This window comes from Plecotus auritus (assembly GCF_963455305.1).
Source record: "Plecotus auritus genome assembly, chromosome: 6".
Lineage (NCBI taxonomy): Eukaryota > Metazoa > Chordata > Mammalia > Chiroptera > Vespertilionidae > Plecotus > Plecotus auritus.
In genome coordinates, this window is record NC_137773.1 from 85,645,777 (window position 1) to 85,661,077 (window position 15,301).

Sequence of the window (15,301 nt, forward strand, 5' to 3'; positions counted from 1 at the left end):
GCAGTCTCCCAGGGGAGCACTGAGTCTCAGGTGCTCAGGAAACCCAGCAATGAGACTTCCGGGGAAGGGGCTGGTAATGGAGGCCGCGAGGTGATGACAGGCAGGGCGGGGGAGGGAGGACAGAAGAGACCTGCCCATTAGTGACCTCCATCTTCCCTTAATAGGACTTTCTGGTAACACTACTTCTCCTCCCTTCTACCCTCCCCTCCCCCCTCCCCCAACTCTCAGCCACACTCTCTTGACTCCTTTGAGTTCAAGAGTCTACCTAACCTGCCAAGGTTTGGCCCAGCCTGTCTCCCACCCCCAGACAGGACCAGCCCCCTCCACCCCAGCCTGGGTGGCTTGGTGGCCTCTCTGCAGAGAGACTCAGGGGCTGTGTAAGTGGGGACGCATCACCAAGGATTCTCTGGGCAGTAAAACCACCTACCCTTCGAGGCGGGGAGTGGACCTCAGGCGAGGTTTAACTCCCCCACCCCCCCCTCCTCCGCCCCCGTACTCTAGAAGCCTTTCCTTTCTCCGGAGAGGAGGACATGAGTGACCCCGAGGCCTTGAGGTCCCTGCTGTCCCTGCAGTGGAAGAACAAGGCTGCCAGCTTCCAGGCTGAGAGGAAGTTCAACGCGGTGGCTGCCCTCACCGAGCCCTACTGCGCCATCTGCACCCTCTTCTACCCGTACAGCCAGGTGAGCACATGGCCTCACAGGGCCCCACAGGGCGCTGTCTGTTCCCCTCAGTGCCATCATTTGCTCTGCTGAAAAGGAACTTTGGGGCGGGTGATGGGGAAGGAGAGCCCATTTGCTGTAGGAGCCACAATGGGATCAGCTAGAGCCTGGAGGACGGAAATGGGACAGGTAGGGATGGGACAGTCACAGGAAGAAGCCCATGACAGTTCAGGGCGTGCTGGAGCCTCCCTTGTGAGGGCTATGGGAAGAGGGCCCAGTTTCTGAGTTTTATCTGAAGGTGATGTTTCAATGGGAATAAAAATGGTGTATCAGACCGAAGGGTGGGGGGACGGTGTGGAGGCGTCATGACCACTGTCCTCAGAAAGTCCTCAACTTGGCCTGGGGTTGGCACCAGCTGAGGCTAAAGGGCATGGGTGGTGACCAGCCAAGTCCCAGAGTTGAGCTGGGGCGAGGGCAAAGACCCTCTGTGACCCAGATAGGACACCAGAGCTATGAAGACCTGATGGCTCAGCCCTGAGGCAAGCACACAGCATCCTGCACTTTCCAGACTGGGGCCCCCTCTGTCCCATGTTTCTCAAGTTGGGAGCCTGGCATCACCCTGCACTCTGTTCTGTGCCATCAGCCTGCCCAGTCTCCCTCGTAACCTCTTATTTCATCCCCTTGTCCCCCTCCCCTGCCCTGACCATTGCCTGCTTTCCAGCCCTTTCCTCCCCCAACAGGGCCCCTGCCCTTCCTGTTAGCGCCTTAGCATGGCCAGAACAGGCATTTGTGAGGCTGCTCCATCCATGTACTCCCTGGCTGGAGACTGCCGGGCTCACCACAGCCTTCAGCCAGGCCACATGCCCTGTGGCCTTTGACAGCTGCCTGCACCCCGACCCTCACCCCACACAGCAACAGTGTGCTCTTCGATGTCCCCCAGGGTCTCCCTCCCACCCCCAACCCCCTGCCTTGACAGACAGATTTTTGTTCATTCTTTGAGTTCACTCATTTGCCACCTCTTCCAGGAAGCCTTTCCAGACCTGCTGTCCCCAGGCTGGCTCTGGGATGCCCCACCTTGGGCTCCCGCTCTCCTCTGCTCTTGCTCCTGCCTCTGTGTTGTTGACCCCTGGATTGTGAATCCCTGGAAGACAGAGCCAAGTCTCGCTGCTTTTTTGGGTCTTGTGCTCCTAGCCTAGTGCCTGGTGCTTTCTACACATTAGCTGAGCTGCCCTGGGGTCTGTGCCCTCTGCCAAGGGCAGCGTGCCCATCTCTAGAGCTGCCCAGATTCACTGTCTGTAAGCAGACTCAGCATCTGGAGGAGGAAACAAGTGATATCCAGATGTCTCCTCCAGGCACATCCCCCTCAGTGCTGCTGGAGAGGCTGCTGGAGTCAGAGTGCTGGCACCTCCCAACTTCAGACATGAATCTTTCTAATTCCAGCTGTTAAGCAAAGAGTCGTGGCTAACTTTAATCAGCCCACAGTGCTGGTGGGCTTGTGGGCCAACCGTTTCCAAAACCCAGGGCTCTCGCTCTAAGCAGGGCTGTGGCTGGACATGCTGCCTGTTTGGAAACAAGTCATTCGGGGGCAGATTAGAGGGTTGGGAAGAGACTGATAGGAGGCTCTTGTTTCAAAGCTAGTCCCCTAATCTGAGGTGCCATCATTCTCCTGACACCTGGCCTATGAGGCCAAAGTTCCCCAGTGGAGCTCTTTCCTCTTGGGTCAAGAGCAGGGGCAAATCCTCTTCTCACACCTTGGAGGGCCTGGGGAGGCTCTTTTGGGAGCCTCATGCCCTGTGATAGGCATGGGGGTACTAGATCCCAGTGCCTTGGGCAGGGTCATTTCACCACATGGGGAGATTTGGAGAACTCATTACAACCATCATGGGGTATATATTGGAAGTGGGGAGACATCCACATAGGTACACAGATAACATGGCATCAGGTGACAATCTGGACCACAGACACAGATAGCAGAGCAACGGGCTAGGGCTACTGGTCACCTGAGCAGGGCAGGGTCCAGAACAGAGATCTGAGTGCTCCAGTCAGGAGAAAACTGTGTGCAAAGGCCCTGGGGCAGGATGGCATCTGGGGTGTTGGAGGAAGAGCAGGGCCCATGTGGCTAGAGGAAGTGGGTAAGGGGCTATGAAGGCAAGAGGGTGAGGGCAGCAGGGTGGTGTCGGAGCTGTGTCTGAATGTGACCCTAATGGAGGGTTTTCAGCGGGGGCAGGACAAGATCTGACTGCGTTTGGGAGAACAGGGTTGAGGGCTGGGAGGATGCACTGGGGAGGCCCTTCAGGGCCAGCCGCAGGTATCCTGGTAGGAGGCCCCAGTGAAACACCTGGGAAAGTGGGGGGCAGGCTAGGGCTGTGTTTGGATATAGAAGCAGCTTGAGGAGTGGACCAAGGGAGGTGGCAAGGATGGCCCCAAAGTCTGGTTTAATGATGACAGGTGGCCCCATGCTGGGCTCTCCACTGAAGCCCCCCGTCCCCTGCCCTTCTACAGTCCCTACAGATGGAGAAGGAGGCCCCACGGGCCTCCCTCGGGGAGGGCCCTTCTATACCACCTTCAAAATGTGGCCAGAAGACACGGCCACTGATCCCTGAGATGTGCTTCACCTCCAGCGCCGAGAACACAGAGCCACTCCCCGCAAACTCCTACATCGGTGATGACGGGACCAGCCTGCTGATCGCCTGTGCCAAGTGCTGCCTGCAGGTCCATGCCAGTGAGTGGGGTCCCGAACGACAGGCAGGCTGGGCTGAAGGAGGACTGTGGGGGCTGCGGCATGCAGCCGTGCTCACCCTTTTAGGATGGCCACCGTCTCGGCTGTGGAGCAGGAGTCCCTTCCCCTCGGCTGCTGTTCCGGGGCTGTCACAGGCCCTGGGTCCTGGGGTGGGGTCCTGGCCTTCAGGGGAAGACTTCCTGCCCTTTCCCCTGCCTTGTCAGCCTCCTTGCGGCCAGTTCTGCTGAGCCTTGCCCTGCCCTCGGGGCCTGGGAGCCGCTGGAAGAGATTAGGTGCTTGTTAGGTAACATCATTATTTTAAACTCTGCTTTGGGGCCAGAGTTGATGGTAAAGTTGTGACTCTAGAGAGGTCTGGGATCGGATATGCCTGCTGTCAGCAACCACCCTCTCCCAGACCCTGAAGCATAGCCCAAGGAGACAGGAGAATGGACCTCTGCCCCCTTCTTAGGCATCAGGGCAGGGAATGGGAGGTTGAGATCTCAGGAAGAAAGAGAGCCTCTGGGACCATGTAATTTCCCGTCCTACAGAGGAAAGCAGCCCTCTGTCCCTTGTCTGTCCCTCCTCTGTCCCAGCAGAGGCTACCCCGGGTCATTCTTCCGTCTGGGAGCCTGTTGACTCAGTGAGATGCTCTCCAAGGCAGGCTCCCGGGGACCACTCTAGAGGGGCCTGTGGTTGGGTTCTCAGGGGAAGAGGTACCTCACTAACCTCAGGAGGCAGAAGGCTTAGCACAGGTGTGTTCCTTGAGACCTGGCCCTGGAGGCAAGTGAAACCCTACTTCCTTCAGGAGCCAGGCCCCCCAGGCCCTGATCTTGGCTGAATGCCTCAGGGGACAGCACAAGGGGGTCCAGTGTAGGCTCTTGGGCACTTGCTGTCCTTTGGGGTCTCCTCTGGGGACCCCCTAGCACCTGGCTGCTGCCCACTGCAGCCAGCCAAGCCCGTTTGGTGGGCGACCAGCCCTGACGGCTGAGAGCCCTGCAGTGCTGCTGGGCAGTGATCCAAGGGTGAGGCAGAGCCCCTTGTTCTGAGCAGCACCATCCATTTGCCTCCTCCTCTGTGCCCTCTCCCTGTTTTTGAACCATGACCACGTTCCAAAGCAAATCGCTTTGGTGACTCAGAACCTCGACTTGTGTTTCAGAAATAGCTATTCGCCTGAACACTGGGCCGGCCCACCCAGCCCAGCCCATCCGAACTCCAGTGTTCACGAGGCTGACTTTGCATGTTATACAACTTCTTGGTCACTTTACCAGGGTCTCAGCTCAGCAGAGCTTGGGGGAGGGGGGCAGTGACAGGGCCCTGATCCCCTTCCCAGCATCTATTTCCAGACCCTTCTCCTGCTCTGTGTGCGTGACTGGGACTGAGGTAGAGAGGGAGGTGAGAGCAGTTCCCCCAGAGCCGAGGCTGGGTTCCAGAAGGCCCCGAGCTTCATGTGCAGCTGCAGTGACAGGTGCACCTGGCTCAGCCGTCCTCTGCTGCCTTCCAGGTTGCTACGGCATCCGCCCGGAGCTGGTCAACGAAGGCTGGACGTGTTCCCGGTGCACGGCCCACGCCTGGACTGCGGTAACTCACCCCTGCAGCTGGGGTGGTACTCTGAGAGCTGTCCAGCCCCATGGGGGAGCCAGGCCTGGGCCCTGGGCTTGCCCGATCCCGCAGAGTGACCCTGGGCTGGCGACCTCACCTCCAAGGGCCTTGGTTTCTTCACCTTGGCAGTGAGGGGGTGGAGCCCGACGCATTCCTGGCCCCTCCCTTTGGTGACTGCTAGCTTGAAATGTAAGGACCGGGGGACAGGGGATGGACCAGGCCCCAGAGCAGCATGGGGGCAGCCCTCTCCTGACCCCCCTCACCATGGGCTTGTCTGTTCCCTGCAGGAATGCTGCCTGTGCAACCTCCGGGGAGGAGCTTTGCAGATGACAACAGACAAGAGGTGGGTAGAAAGGGTGCTGCTTCTCCTGGGTGTGTCCCTAGAGGTGTCGGTTCCTCCTCAGGGCCTCAAGTTGGGGTTGGGGGACCAGGAGGAGCAAATAATCACTCAGATTAGATTATCCCTTAAAAGTCCTGTAAGCCCTGACCAGCCAGCAATAGCGCTATGGACAGGGGCAGTGCCAATAGAGTGAGATGGCAAGGGGCAGGGAGGAGGTAGAGGGCACCCATGACCTCTGATGCCCCCTCCCCCCCAGGTGGGTCCATGTGATCTGCGCCATTGCAGTCCCTGAAGTTCGGTTTCTGAACGTGATGGAGCGCCACCCCGTGGACATCAGTGCCATCCCTGAGCAGCGGTGGAAGCTGGTAGGACCCCTGGATCTTGTCCTGTGGGGGGAAGGAAGCACCAGGAAGCCAGATGCCATCAATGTCAGTCTGGCCAAACCTGTTACTTCCTGACTGGTCCCAAAGGCACAGGTCCAAAAGCCAGAAGGCACAGAGGTGCACAGAGAAAAGACCTCCCCTAGGGTTGGCAGCAGGCTCCTGCTCCCCGCCTCTGCACAGAGAGGTCCTTCACACACTCCAGAGGCTCGTGCAGTTCCCACCTTTTGCATAAGCGGAAGCCTCACCCTCTGCCCTGTACTTTCCTTGCTACCTAACTAGCCCCACTTTTTTTTTTTAATTGTGGTAAAAACACTTAGCATGAGATCTTCCTTCTGAATAAAATTTTAGGTGCACATTACAGTATTGTTAGCTATAGGCACAATGTTGTGTGGCAGAGCTCTGGGATATATGCAGCGTGTGTAACTGCAACTCATACCTGTTGGCTAGCAACATCCCCTCCCCTGGCACCCACCCCTCCAGCCGCTGCTTCTCTGAGTCTGACTGTTGTGCGCGCCTCCTTTCAGTGGAATCCTGCAGCATTTGGCCGCTGCGTCTGGTTTCTCTCACTGAACATAGTGCCCTCACGGTCCCTCCATGTTGTCACAAATGGCAGGATTTTTTTTATCATGGCTGAATAATATTCCACTGTGCGAATGGACCACAATTCTCTATGTATTCATCTATCAGTGGGCACTTGGGTTGTTTCCATGTCTTGGCTATTGTGAATAATGCTACAGGGAACGCAGGGGTGTATACAGGGTGGGGCAAAAGTAGGCTTACAATTATTCATATGGCAAATAATATAATAAATAATACTATAAGACTAAACTGTGTTTTGCATATTCACAAGTGTAAACCTACTTTTGCCCCACCCTCTATATTTATCTCTTCAGCATCCTGTTTTCATTTCCTCTCTATATATACCCAGAATAAAAATTGCTGGATCATATGTCCACTGTTTTTAATTTTTGGAGGAATCTCCATACTGTTTTCCATAGTGGCTGCACCATTTTACATCCCACCAACAGTGCATGAGGGTTCCCTTTTCTCCACATCCTCACCCACACTTATCTCTTATCTTCTTAATGCCTGTGATGATAGCTCATGGTGGTTTTGATTTCCCTGATGATCATTGGTGCTGAGCACCTTTTCATGTACCTGTTGGCCACCTGTACGTCTTCTTTAGAAATATGTCTTTTTAGGTCCTTCACTCATTTTTAAATTGGGTTGTGTGTTTGCTGTTGAGTTGTTGGAGTTCATAACTGACCCCTTGTGGTTTACATCAAGCTTCCCATCTAAGGAGCATGTGGCCATCCTGGGTGAACCTCTGGGGCAGCAGGCAGTATGGGCAGAGGGTGACTGTTAGCATGCACGGGCTTCCATTCCTGGCTCAGCCGCCAGCCAGCTGTGTGACTCCAAACATACTCCTTGACCTCTCTGTGCTCAGTCTTACCCTCTGTAACATCCTCATGGTGCACATTGGCGGTGCCTCACAGCAAAGCCCTGATTATGCTGTCTGAGCACTGTGCCTGCTCCCAGGTTTATCGTTGCTGTGAGTGTGTGATAGCCATGCTGGGGATGTGTCCCACTCAGGGATTTGGGGGTGGCCGCTCTGATGGGGACTGTCGTGTGGCACCTGGGATCTGTAACTTTGGCTGGGGCATCCGAAGCATCCATGGCTTTCTTTTCTTCCTGTTTTATTTCCCAGCTTTTTTCTTCCCATTTTCTTCCATGGGCAGTCCTGGGTTTTGATGTGCCTACAGAGGGCAGAAGGCAGAGAACTTGGGCTGTGGGCAGTGGGCCTGGTGGGGAATCCTGTGGGGAGGAACAGGGACACCCACCTTAAGCCCACAGGTGCTGGGCTACCAGGCAGAGCTGAGTGGGCACCAGCCGGAGCCTGTGGGGGACGGGGACCTCAGTCATGGAGTGCTGGATGCAGACGGGCAATCAGGAGGAGGCTGGTGGCCTGCAGGTGATTACAGGCATAAAAGCTTCATCATTCAGGTGGAGTGATGGTGCGGTGCACGGCCCATAATCCATCCTCCCCCAGACGCTTTATGGAGCATCTGACATTTCCAGCTTGCAGCCTCTTCATTACCAGCACTTGTAACAATGAATTAAAAATCCTTTTACACGAGGCTGGCTTGTACTGCTTAATGGAGCCACGCAAGGAAGCCAGTGGTTAACTCCTGCTTGCCCAACTGCCCACCCATTTTCCCGTGCCACACAGGCCACATGTTCGGGAACAGGTCTCTGTCCATCAGTCTATCCCCAGTCTTCCCTGGCCACTGTCTCTGGTGCCTGGGGGGTTCTGGTGAGTAGGGGCTGGTCCTGTCTGTCCAGTGGCCTGAGCCATGCGCTCATCCCCTCACCAGGCGGGGATGGGTGCTGGAAAAACCCAGACACTGCGCCCACACCATGCTCAGCTCCTGACAGATGGCATGGTGGGGGCCTGGCCCACATTCTTCATGATGCAGAAACTCAGAATAATGAGCTGCCACCCACTGGGGCTGGGGGGTGGTTGTGTTTTGAGTCAGGCTAGGCCGATGGTTTCTCCTGGGCCTCAGCTGGGGTAGGTGACACGTGCAAGATCGGGAGCCCTGCTGGCTCCTCCGGGACCTCAGGTGCTGTGCTCACCTCTGCTCTGCGGAGGGCCCAGGACTCGAGGGTTAATGCCGCATGGGGCATGTTGTATGTCAGTGCCGTCCCACAGGCCGGCAGGAGAATTAGATATTGACAGTTTAATAATGAGATCTCATTGCCATTGATCGGTGTGGCAGCTCCTGCGGCGCCCTTGGCCGCCGTGCTTATCTGGCTTTTGAACATGGTTTACAGAGTGATAAAGGCTGCTTATTAAATGCTCAGAGTGACGGGCACCAGCGGGCCTGGTGACTGCTGACTGCTGAGCCAAGGCATGGGGGTGCTCGGGATGCTGACGCCACAGGAGCAGGTCACTCCAGGCAGGGGCATTCCCGCCACAGGACCGCCACCGGGTGCAAGCCCTCACACAGACTCTCCTCCTTATGAAGGAAGCTACTCTGCAGTGCTTTTTATTCAAAGTTAAGATAGAATTCACTATTGTAAAGTGAGCCATTCGGTAGTATTGCTTTTAATGTATTCACAGAGTTGTACAACCATCACCTCTAATTCCAGAGCATTCTATCATCCCCAAAAGAGCCCCTCAGCCCCCCTGCTCCTGGCAATCCACTTCCTGTCTCTGGATTTGCCTGCTTGGACATTTCACATGAATGGAATCACACATTGTGGCCTTTGGTGTCTGGCTTCTCCCACTGAGCATCATGTGTTCAAGGCCCACCACGTTGTAATGAGTGTCAGTGCGTCATGCTTGTTTTTGGCTGAATTGTATTCTGCCATGTGGCTGTTGGTGCCTGCTGCAGACCTCTGCAGAGGGGCCGTTGTGTAAGGGTCCTGGGAGTGCTCCTGCGGGTGGGAGGGAGCCACAGGCCAGTTGGTTGAGGGGCTCTCCACTGTGGCGAGGCACTCTGCCCCTTGCTCATCGGACTCCCTGGGCTTTTCCCAGGTGACTCCAGCCAAGGCCGGGCTGCTGGGGCCTCTGCCTCCCAGCCCTGGGCCTTGGGGGTCACTCCTAGGAAACAGTCCTGGAAACTCATTGGGGGGGCTCCCAGTACCATGTGCCAGCAAGAGCCCCATTTCCTCTCCATGTCACCCCAGAAATGCGTGTACTGCCGGAAGCGGATGAAGAAGGTGTCTGGGGCCTGTATCCAGTGCTCCTGCGAGCACTGCTCCACTTCCTTCCACGTGACCTGCGCCCACGCCGCAGGGGTCCTCATGGAGCCAGATGACTGGCCCTACGTCGTCTCCATCACCTGCTTCAAGCACAAGTCGGGGGGCCACACCGTGAGTGCCCAGCCCTTCCGCCCCCTCCCATTGCCCTCCCACCTGCCCGAGCGCTGACGTGGCCTTCTCCCCTCCGCCCCAGGTCCAGTTCCTGAGAGCTGTGTCCTTAGGCCAGGTGGTCATCACCAAGAACCGCAACGGGCTTTACTACCGGTGCCGTGTTATCGGCTCCACCACGCAGACCTTCTATGAAGTGAACTTTGATGATGGGTCCTACAGTGACAACCTGTACCCGGAGAGCATCACTGTGAGCTGTGGGCGGGCACAGGGTGGGCAGGGGCTGCTGTTAAGAAGTCAGGAGTGGCCCAAATCCCTCAAAGGAGTCACCTGTGTCCAGGGCCACCTATGACCCCACTGAACAGGTCTAGGCCATAGGCCTAGCAGGGAACAGAGCAGAAAGCATTGTCGGTCTAGATGAGCCCACAGCAAGGGCAGTCCCCCAGGGTGGGCACTGCATCACCCCCACCTCCCACTCCTGCCCAGCACCCGATCCTGTATGCTCAGAGAGTGCCACTAGCTTCCACAGGCAGTAGATCATGGGGAGGATCTAAACCTCATAGAGCCCACAGGTGGGTGCCGGTGCCCAGGGACTCACCATCTCACCTCCTGCCACATTCTTTCTTCTTTTTTTTTTTATTGTCTAAAGTTTTACATATGTCTCCTTTTTCCCCGATTGACACCCACCCCACTCCCCCCCACACACATTCTTGCTTCTAACAGAGTCGAGACTGTGTCCGGCTGGGACCCCCACCCGAGGGGGAGTTTGTTGAACTCCGGTGGACTGATGGTAACATCTATAAGGCCAAGTTCATTTCCTCTGTGACCAGTCACATCTATCAGGTGAGCAGGGTCCTGTCTTCCAGGTATAGGAGGCAGGGGACCCGCAGGATTGGGTGGGGCCCTCGAGTGTGCTGTTGGGGACTGAGCATCTTTGCCCACTTAACCTAGAAAGTTAGGGCTTGTTATATTTTTAAGCTGGAATGGGCCTCAAATTGACTAATATTTCCCCCTTACAGATGTTTTCTCGATTTTTTTGTGTGGGAAGACATAGATAACATAAAATTTACTATTTAACCATTTTTAAGCATACAGCTCAGTGTCCCTGATTTTTATTTTTTTAATGAAGACGGATGGTTGTTCCTTCCCATGATTGTGGAAGGGAAATTATTTACAAGCGTGGAACCCTAGAAGAAAAACCACCCATGTCTCAGCACCACAGATGATGACTGTGAATTCTTTGCTGTTTTGCTTTCTCTTACCAGAGAAAACAAAACAGTCTGGACCTTTCATCACTTTGAAAATATATATATTGATTCCAGAAAGGAAGGGAGAGGGAGAGAGAGATAGAAATATCAGTGATGAGAGGGAATCATTGATCGGCTGGCTGCCTTCTGCACGTCCTACACAGGGGATTGAGCCCACAACCTGGGCATGTGCCCTGACCGGAATGAACCATGACCTTCTGGTTCATAGGCCGATGCTCAACCACTGAGCCATACTGGCTGGGAAAGCCTCCATCACTTTTAGTCACATCCCTTTTCCTCTCGTTGCCCTTACTTGATGAGTGGGGACATGAGTGGGCCGGTGGGGATGCCCTGGACCAGCACCCTTCTTGGCAGTTGAGCAGCGGTGGCCTGGGTGGTGGGATCTTGGGAGTCAGTCATTGGTGCTGGGCACCAGCCTGAGAACTGTGCCCCCGGGCAGGTGGAGTTTGAGGATGGGTCCCAGCTGACAGTGAAGCGCGGCGACATCTTCACCCTGGATGAGGAGCTGCCCAAGAGGGTTCGGTCGCGGCTGGTAAGTGGCTGCACAAGATGGGCTGCCCTCAGTAGCCCTCGGGAATCATGGGATATGGCCTTGACCTCCCTGCCTTGGCCTTTGCTCCCCTGGGGGGCAGCTCCCAGGGAGTGAGCATGGTCTGGCAGGTGGGGGCCCATTGGAGGGCCCTTCCCAGTAACAGCGCAGGGAGGAGGAGATGAACCTGCACCAGGCAGGCGCATGGTGACATGTCCTGCACGTGGAGCAGCTGCTGCCTGCACATAAAACCTGAACTCCAAGGTTTGCGGTGCAAAAAGAGACACTTTTCTAAAGCTCATCCCTTTTCAAAGGGAACAGTGAGTCCTGGAGGTGGGAAGCCATGGGCCTTTTCTTCCTGCCCGCCCGTCACTGTTCCCTTTCTTTTGTGTTTAATCCAAAGGCCAGGTTTTGAGGAGCAGGCAGCTCCGGCTGTGGGTGAATGAGCTCAAAGTAAGAGCTGGGGGTGGCGATGCGGGGGGGCAGGGGGGGGGGATTTGCACAGCTGACCTCAGACACCAGGTTCCCTTGGGGAATGTACTGGGCTGCCACACAGGTGAGCAGCTGTGCCTCCATCACTCCTCATGGCCACCTGGGACAGAACAGGCCCGGCCACCCCCCTTCTCGGGCCAGTGATGGAGGTGTTGGACCCCCTCCGTGCCTGCCTGCTGGGAGGCTCACATACAGGATTGGGGTTTACACAGAGACAGGAGCACTGAGAAGGAGAAGCCATCCCAGTGACTAATTGTCCCTCTTGGAAGGTTGTTAGGTGAGGGACAGTGGCCTTTGGCCCCCACAGGGCAGGCCCCAGTAGAGCCCTTGTTTCAGCCTGTCCTGGCTGCTATAACAGACCACGGACTGGGCGGCCTAAACCACAGACATTGCTTCCAAAAGTCCTGGAAGCGGGAAGTCCAAGATCAAGGTGCTGGAAGATCAGGTGTCTGGTGAGACCCGCTTCCAAGTTCACAGCCAGCCCCCTTCTGGGGTCCTTATGTGTGTGGGGGGGGGCGGGGGGGGGGGAGCACTCAAGCTGCACAGCACCTGCTCTGGGGTCCTTTTTATAAGGGTTCTAATCCCACTCAAAGGGTCTCACCATCATGGCCTAATGCCTTCCCAAAGGCCCCACTCCTAATACCATCACACTGGTGGATAGAGCTTCAACACAGGAACTTGGGGGACATAAACCTTCAGTCCATGACACCCTCTTCTGCACTAACTTCTGTGCTGTTGGTCCCCCACAGTCAGTCAGCACCGGGGCGCCGCAGGAAAGCGCCTTCTCTGGAGAGGAGGTGAAGGCCGCCAAGCGCCCGCGAGTGGGCACTCCGCGTGTTGCTGAGGACTCGGGGCGGAACCCAGACTACCTGGCCTTCATGGAGAGCCTTCTGCAGGCCCAGTGCCGGCCCAGAGCCCCCTTCTAGGACAGCCAGCCAGCCGCCCAGCCACCCCTCGGCCCAGCAAAGCAGGCGGCAGCGGGCCCGGGCATTTGCTTGCTGTGAATTCCTGTCCTCGCCTCCCCGCCCCGAGAGGCTACCTCCATGCTCTGCGGGGACAGGAGCAAGCAGGATGCTGCAGGGCCCAGACTCAGGGAGTGGGGCCATGCCGGCTCTGGGGGCATCCGCTGGGGCTCGCGCCACCCCTACTACTCAGATTTGTAAACCACGTAAGCTCTTCTTCTCGAAAAGGTGCTACTGCGTTGCCTGCCTCCTGAGCAGCCTTTGAGATTGTGACTCCTGTACATAAATCTCCTTTGTGAGGCTCTTTCTATAAATACTTATTGTTTAAAAAACTCAAGAAAAAAGGAAAACAAAGAAGAGGAAAAAAGTCCCTAAAGTTGTTTTGTAGGTTTGTTGCTTTAAAAACAAAACAAAACAAAAAATATTCTTTTTATTAGAACTGAGACGTGCTGAGGGAGACAAAAGCATCTCATTTTTTTGTTTGTTGTTATTTTAAGATCTTACTCCTCTGTGAGCAGGCAGGGAAGTGCGGTTAGGCCTCGTGGCGGGTGGGGGGATGACAGCCAGCGACAGGTGATGCCCTGCCACTCTGCTCTCTCCCTGACTTGACGAAGGTCTGCGCAGCTGTCCACAGTGCCAGCCCCTCTCTGGCCAGGCAGGAGGAGGTTGGAGGACCTTTTGGTGGCCGAGTGCTGGCCACGGTGTCTAGGAGCCTCCCTCCTGTCTGAGCACCTTTGCAAATAAACAATCTCTTCTGGTTTGTTCCATCTTTTGCTTCTTCCCCCATGAGAACCATTCCACAGTGAGGCCTGCAGTATGCGAGAGGGCTCTGTGCAGACTGAATGTCCCTGGTGCCACCCAGGAGTCCCTCAGCCTGCTCAGGGGAGGGAGCCCCAAAGTGTGGGTGGCCTGCAGCCAGAGCAGATGGGCGCCAGGCTTCCCGGGGAGGGAGGACCCAGAGCCGAATCAGGCCTCCAGGTGGCCCAAGTCCAGCCTGTGTCCCCAGGCTCCCGGTGCCCCTGCTTTGGCTGCGGCCCTACATGGGGAAGGGGCATGGGGAGGGCTTCCTGGGACCCCGAGGGCCTGGCAGCGTCCTCTGTCCTTTCTATGACCCATGTGTCTGGGAGAGAGTGAGCAAGAGAGGGAGAGGACAGCGCTGCTTTCAACTTGAAGGAATCTGCCTCTTACGAGTGGTGGGTTGGACTTAGGAGAGAGAAATATGCTTTCCCGTGAGCTTGGGAAGGACTCCACACTCAGCCCGCGCTCTCCATCCCTGCCATGTCCTCTCCCCTGCAGGATTGACAGCATCATTTACGTGTATACATTTTTTTTTTAATTAAAAAAAAAAGTGTTCTAACAATTACCAGGCCAGAGAAAACTATTTAAGGAAAATGGAGAGTATGTAAATGAGCCAAGAACCTTTCATTCCCTTGGTGGGGGGAGGAGGGCAGGTGCCCGAGTGGGCGGGGGCGGGAGGGACTGAGGGGAGTCAGCCGAGATGTGGGGGTCTCCCTCTGCATGCAGCAGCCCCGCCTGGTGGCGCCATCTCTGTATTCATATGTAGTTTGAAAATGCTATTTATATTGTAAAGAAAATAAAAAGAAGCAGGCAGATACTCTGTGGCCCATGGGGTCCTGGGGGTCTGAGGGATAGCCAGCCCCATGGTGGGGTCTTTGGGTCGTGCCCCTGTCATGGGTTCCGGGATGACTTGTGCAGACAGGTCGCCGCACAGCAAAGGGGAAACACATTTCCCTACAAAGATTTATGTCGGTATGTGCAAAAACAGAAACCCCACCCACCCTGATTTTTTTCCGACCCAAGATTAAGGATGTGCTGTATTTTTGCCTAATTTCCCTGCCTCTAGGTTCATAATGAATTAAAGGCTCATGAGCACTGCGATTACAGGTCCATGTCGTTGGTGTGTCTTCATTTCTGAGTGGTGCCTGGGTGACAGGAAGGCGGTCTCCCCAGTGGCCTGGCCCCTCAGCTCCCAGCCCCCAGGGAGGAGGGCTCCTTCCCACGCTGATGTCCACAGCTTGTATCTGCACAGATTCCTCTTGAAGGCTTTCTGGCCCCCTGAGGCAGGTGGGGGCTGAGGTGGCTGTGGCAGTGGGTCCCCTCTGCAGGACAGTCAAGCAGCACCCTCTCTCTGTCTTTGACCCCTCTCTTGTTTGGAAAAAATGGCTGCCCTCTCCTACTGCCTTCTCAGCCTCTGCCCAGTTCCCATGACACCTGAGTGGTGGGCGTCTATTGGGCATGCAAGAGAGTGGGTCTCCTGGTCCTGGGGTGAGTCTGGGCCTCTGGCATTCATGAATATGTCACTCATCTCACAAGTACTGGGAAATAACACCAACATAGCGGGCCTGATCCCCGCCCTCAAGCTGCCACCAGTGAGAGAGGCAGACAGTAAATAAAATGTATGGGATGTCAGCTGTGCTGTAAAGAGCACAGGGGGCCATGGTAGGACGTGCTGT

At 55.9% G+C, this 15,301-nt stretch overlaps 1 protein-coding gene across 2 annotated transcripts in view; it reads left to right on the forward strand.

Moving 5' to 3' along the window:
• The window catches only part of KDM4B (lysine demethylase 4B), a 135,306-nt gene extending 120,577 nt beyond the window's left edge, over positions 1-14,729 (forward strand). For both annotated transcript variants that reach the window (XM_080674888.1, XM_080674889.1), the window contains 10 exons: positions 502-680; positions 3,162-3,381; positions 4,880-4,956; positions 5,265-5,320; positions 5,574-5,682; positions 9,394-9,579; positions 9,662-9,826; positions 10,300-10,419; positions 11,284-11,376; positions 12,615-14,729. In XM_080674888.1, coding sequence (XP_080531014.1) covers positions 502-680; positions 3,162-3,381; positions 4,880-4,956; positions 5,265-5,320; positions 5,574-5,682; positions 9,394-9,579; positions 9,662-9,826; positions 10,300-10,419; positions 11,284-11,376; positions 12,615-12,791 — 1,382 coding nt within the window. In that variant the 3' untranslated portion in view covers positions 12,792-14,729. The remainder of the gene's footprint in view (positions 1-501; positions 681-3,161; positions 3,382-4,879; positions 4,957-5,264; positions 5,321-5,573; positions 5,683-9,393; positions 9,580-9,661; positions 9,827-10,299; positions 10,420-11,283; positions 11,377-12,614) is intronic.
• The last annotated feature ends 572 nt before the right edge of the window (positions 14,730-15,301 follow it).